The sequence below is a fragment of the Macrobrachium nipponense genome, chromosome 16, assembly GCF_015104395.2.
Source record: "Macrobrachium nipponense isolate FS-2020 chromosome 16, ASM1510439v2, whole genome shotgun sequence".
Classification (NCBI taxonomy): domain Eukaryota; kingdom Metazoa; phylum Arthropoda; class Malacostraca; order Decapoda; family Palaemonidae; genus Macrobrachium; species Macrobrachium nipponense.
In genome coordinates this window covers 87,831,349-87,836,916 of record NC_087209.1, presented here as the reverse complement: position 1 = coordinate 87,836,916, position 5,568 = coordinate 87,831,349, and the positions used below count along the sequence as shown (strand labels likewise).

Sequence of the window (5,568 nt, the reverse complement as noted above, 5' to 3'; positions counted from 1 at the left end):
CAAAGACCACAATAAATTGCTGAAAAACTTGGGCATTGGCGAACTCACAGATGCGACCGTTAAATCTTCCGAAGCATTCATCTGCATGATATACAATGTCCATAAAACAAACTCTGTTGATGCTGCTAGCCACATATTGTTCTGCACAAGTGGTAAACCAGGGGCGCTGCCACCAACAAGCGATGCATTGCGTTTTCACCTGATGCGAGTACACTATTAAACCATGATATGGAGAAATGCTCTTTGTGCCACACCTAAATTTCCTTCACCTGTACAAATAGGATGGAGTAAAAATGATGATTCAGGTCTACAGCCTAATCTGGTGTTTTAGTCCAAAACCAGAAAGATGCCTTGAAATGATTTCATGTGCCTGTCAGCAGCAGTGTCAAACGCACTGCTGCAACTGCCGTAAACCAGGATTGCGATGCACATTAATTTGCAGATGTCAGCAACAAAGTGATGAACAGAAACATTGCATAAATACAATGTGACTCAACTTAAGTAGTGGGACATTCATGAATGGTGTCTGTACATGTACTGAAAGGCAATAGTTGAAGCGACTTATGAGAACTTTGATTCTGTAATACAGACTATTAACATGATTGCATTATACACATGCTTTGGACCAATTTTTTAGAAAGACAGATCTTGCACACTTTTGTACTATAGTTGATATAGTAATCACCAGGACATACTAGTAATTAGATGATGTTTATATCGAACTCAAATGAGGGGTACATATATTTGCTTCAAAGCTAGACAGTCTTCTCTGAACCTCTTGGTACGTAGACGCTCAGAATACATACTCATCTTAAAATGGTAAGAAATGATTTGCCTTTTTAGCAATTTTGCAAACCCCTGCTTACTTTGTAAATGTGTTAATTATATTCCATAATAACAATAATATCTCATTTGAAACATAATCATTTGCGACGGTTTTGTCCTGTTGTAATTCATGTATATTAGAGATTTAATATGACCTCTTATGACTTTTAAAGTGACTTTATCATATTTTTTGACCCTACAAATGTATCTAGTCACCTCATTTACAAGTTTTACATTCATAGTTCCTGTGTTATAAAGGAAAATATAATTTCTGGTAATGGCGCCAGCTAATTTGCAGAATAATAGCAATATAACACTTTATAGCCAATTAACATTTCTTTTGTGTTAGTTTTGTTTTCAAGGGATCAATTTCCGCGTAAATCAGGAGTAAAAAACATACTATCTCGTACAAACTGCTAGTGTTACATAATCATAAAAATCTAAGGTTCAGTAAGTGCCTGATTTTGGCTATTTGGTGACAATTTTGCTTTATGCTAATCAGCTTGGGAACAGGGTTTATCAAATTCAGCCTCCCTCAGTTATGTTGAAAAGTCCTCTTCCCCACCTTTACCACAAAATACAAAGTTAAAAGTTCTCAGAAATCTGTCTAAACTCTCCATTTCCGTACCTTTTTGGTTCTTGGTATGACACAGTCGTCAGACCTACAAGGATATTTCATTATACCAAATCCTCCGTAATGACAGCAAAGTTCAAAGATAATTTTCGAGAATTGGAAGAATTACTCTGGACTTTTCTAGTGGCTGGGGAACGAAAGTTAATCCTCTTTCTCCTTCTTTTTTTCTTTCCTGTCTCACTCTCAATGAGTATGCACGAACTTACGTGCGTTCGCATTTGATGAAACAATTTCCGTTTCACTTCTCTTTTCAGAATTCGTTCAAGAAATGTAGATATGTGTATAAGCACTTACAGGTATAACCATTTTAACTCTGTTCCAAAATTGACCAAATATAGATTTTAGTATGGTACAATATAAATTCGGATTTTTCTCCCAAAATTTCTTGATACAACGACTAAAGGGAAAAGTTTTTTTTACACGTATAATCGAATTTAACAGTATATGAAATAAATAAATAAATAAATGAAATAAAATAAACCTAGAAAACTGGTACAGAGTTAAGTACTTCCCCCAACACAAAACCGCTATTTTGCTCTTAGCAATTGCTGCGGTTTTGCTTGTTCATCATTTCTTATTTTTATCCTTTCAATTTACTTAAGCATATTAGTTCCATCTTTCGTATGTTGATGCCTCTTGTGTAATAATCACCTTTTTGTTATTTATTATCTCACCGATTCACTGTTTTCATAGAAGGTCTTTTGCCAGTATAAGGTCCATTGTGGTCTCCACTTCCCGACAGTCTCTCTCGGGTCTACCAACTTCTATTTTGAAATTTCATAAACTTTTTCTTCCTTCTATTTTTGCAGACACATGGTCATGGTTAACTTCAACCTTAAATAGAATAAAAGATACTGAGGCTAGAGGGCTGCAATTTGGTATTTTTATGACTGAAGGGTGGATGATCAAAATACCAATTTGCAGCCCTCTAGTCTCAGTAAGGTTTAAGATCTGATGGCGGACAGGAAAAGTGCAGACAAGAGAAAGTGTAGACTGACAGACAAAACCGGTGTAGTATCAAATAAGGACTCCTCCCCAAGAATAATCCCCAGTAGAAATTCCATCCTATAAAGGTACTCCCCCAGTCACTATTCCATATACTATATGCACTCCCCAGTACACATCTCATATGGAATATGAAGTGACCCCCGTGGAATAAGTACTTCCCCTAAAATTTAGATTTTTCCCTCTCTGTAAATGATCAGTAACATATCCAGATGGCAGCCATTATGTCACTGAATAGATAAGCTATTTTTATAAACTTAAATTTATCCATCTCACCTAGATAACATAAGATATTTTACATCTTATAACTTTTTTTTTGCTAGAATATCAGTAATTGTATATTTATTTTTCAAATGTACCAAGGATATAAGATGAGAATTTTCAGTAAATAGAATGTTGCCTGGGCCGTTGATGTTGTGAGCTGCATCATGAGTCTTTTCTTTAATGTTCAGCATTCCTTCCGTCAATTTCATCACTTCATCTTCATCAAACTCCCAGATTTCTTCATCATCTTCATGAATAGAATTGGAGTTGTCAACAGTAGTATCATCACTATCTAAGAAGATGGCAACATCTACAGACAATATTGGATGTCTCCCATACATTAGGAAAAATGGTGTCATCTTTGTTGATCGATGTACAGTTGCACGATGAGCAAATAGCAGGGGCTCAAGACATCTTGGCCATCCATCAGGCTTTCGTTGTAGAACTTTAAGAAGCTTTCTTTTGATGGTTTCATTCTGTTTTTCGATAAAACCATTTGCTTGTGGATGATAAGTGCTTGTCAGCCGCTGATGAACTCCAGTAAGGCGATGCATTTCTGTAGACACAGAGTTTACAAACTCTTTTCCTTGATCATGATTTGAATTTTGACACAAGAATGGTGACATATTAGCTTGAATAAGAAGTTGGCCACTGAAGCTACTGTCTTATCTTTCAAGGTTTAGCATTCGGTCAATTTGGAAAATAAATCTACTGCAAGGAAGTGAAGCAATGTCGACTCCAATCTGTTGCATCACAGCCTTTGGGACAGGAATGTTCAGCAAGGGAGGTTTCTCTTGCCTCCACTTAGGATTGACCTTCTGACATATCACGCACTGCTTACAATATTCTTTAATATGAACATCCATTGTGAGCCAAAACATAGCGGTTTAAAGCATTCGTCATTGTAGTTTTTCCCCAGGTGTCCACTCATACTATTACTTTCAGTACTGGTACTAAGAGCTTCTTGTGCACATCGAATTGCTCGTTGTTGTTCAGTCTCTGATGTGAGCAATCTCAACAGTAGCTGAAAAAATAAACACATTATGTCACCTACCTTCTTATATATCTTACAAGGTTGAATGACACTCGTTTAAACAATTGGAGAGAACTCCTACTTGGTAGTGTGACCTACCTTTCATGGTTGAGTGCCACCCCTGAAATTAGCTGACAATCAAATATCAAACTCTAGGCAAATTCAAACTTCCGCTACTACCAAAATATACTTTTTATTTCCCAAAAATAGCTAACATGAAAACGGAATAAATGAGTTAAGAAATGTCTAAAAAAAACACATTATACTATCATATTTTTCCAAATATCATGTTCAAGTAAGTATCTCCCTCTTATCTCTTTCTGTCCAAAAATTCATAGTCTATCAAAAGTTAAAACAAGTCTAGAGAAATCCCATTTTTCTATATGGTGACTTCGAGTCCATCTGAAAATGAGAGGATAGTTATCAGACAATTAAACATTAAAGTTCATCAATAAAATGTGTGTCACATCGCACTCTCCTTTCTCTAGAAATGAACTTAATGTCACTTCACTTTTACATTTTCCGACGCACCTCCAATGGTTTCTCTACGCCAAAATTATTTGTGTCCAATATGACAGTTTGTCATCTAATACACACGTTAATTCACATACTAGAGATCATATGTAATTTTCTGTGACTGTATGTACGGATGTACGCCCACTAACAGACGTACGGATACACTTATACAATCTAACTCAGTAATCTTTCTCGTGATTAACTCATGTCTCTGGAATACATCAACGACCTCTTTTATGCATACGGCGTGTTTTCTATTTGTTTTTCATCCCAGCATCTCCGAGGAATCCAGTATTTGCCTCTGTTGCTAACCGGCAGGAGCTAAGGTTATCAACCCCTCTATTTAATTATATATATTTATATTATCCCTCTACCAGTGTCTTTAAGATGGCTTGGCCACCTGTATATATGTGCACCCATGTTGCACACTGCATTGGCTACTGGTATATACTAGTTCATAATGTCTTTTAGTTTGCCACATGATTTAGAGCTACTTCTGTTGCTGGTGTTCTTCTACTCCCTCGGCTGCATGAAGAATTGTTTGATGGTTTCTACAACGCATAGTTGACCATCATATAGCTACCATAACGGCAATCACAGGAACTGTGTAGCGATCATTGAAGAAGAATTCATTCCATCATTATCCATCTAGCTGGAACTGTAATTGTCTCCAGTGTAGTCGATACTTTAAACCAACCACCTTGTGGTCCCCATGTAAGTGTTTCATGGACACCTCTGTCGATGAATTGTAGAACCCAGCTGAGCACATGAACCATCTCGAAGCAACTCTGCATGAGCCATTATTAAGGGTCTGTGATGCCTGTAGGTGTATCCTAACACCCTCATTGCTGGACTGTAGATTCGACGTCTTCCATGAAGGAATTGTAACTGCCACCTCGTTGCCGACTTAACAGGGTTTTATGGGTCTGACAGAGGAAATAAACATCTCTTAGTGTTAATAAATGCCTTGACACGTTATACAGAATTAATAGCACTAAAAACAATAAAACAGCAATTGGATGCGCTAGAAAATTCTATGAGTACTACATCAGTAAACACGGAATTCCGTACATGATAATCTCTGACTCAGGTGGTGTAATCAATAATCATTTCCTCAACTCGTTGTGTGAATTTCTTTGCAATAAGGAAATCAATACCATGTTTTATTAACCCATAGTCAATTGGTTTGGTAGAACGTGTAAATAGGATAGTGTTAAACGTCCTACGAGTTACACTCGGGGCTATGGATCCGAACTGGGTTATAGCGGTTCGAAGGACTCTTAATCATTCA

General features: G+C 36.8%; 1 protein-coding gene across 1 annotated transcript; it reads right to left on the bottom strand.

The window, feature by feature from the left end:
• Nucleotides 1-2,766: 2,766 nt before the first annotated feature.
• LOC135195396 (uncharacterized) lies at nt 2,767-3,354 on the bottom strand. Its single transcript, XM_064221652.1, has one exon. It carries the CDS (start codon nt 3,352-3,354, stop codon nt 2,767-2,769), a length of 588 nt encoding a protein of 195 aa, XP_064077722.1.
• Nucleotides 3,355-5,568: the final 2,214 nt, after the last annotated feature.

What these genes read in the sequence shown, in the direction of transcription:
- LOC135195396 (XM_064221652.1), bottom strand. Translation starts at nt 3,354, where the DNA reads ATGTCACCATTCTTGTGTCAAAATTCAAATCATGATCAAGGAAAAGAG.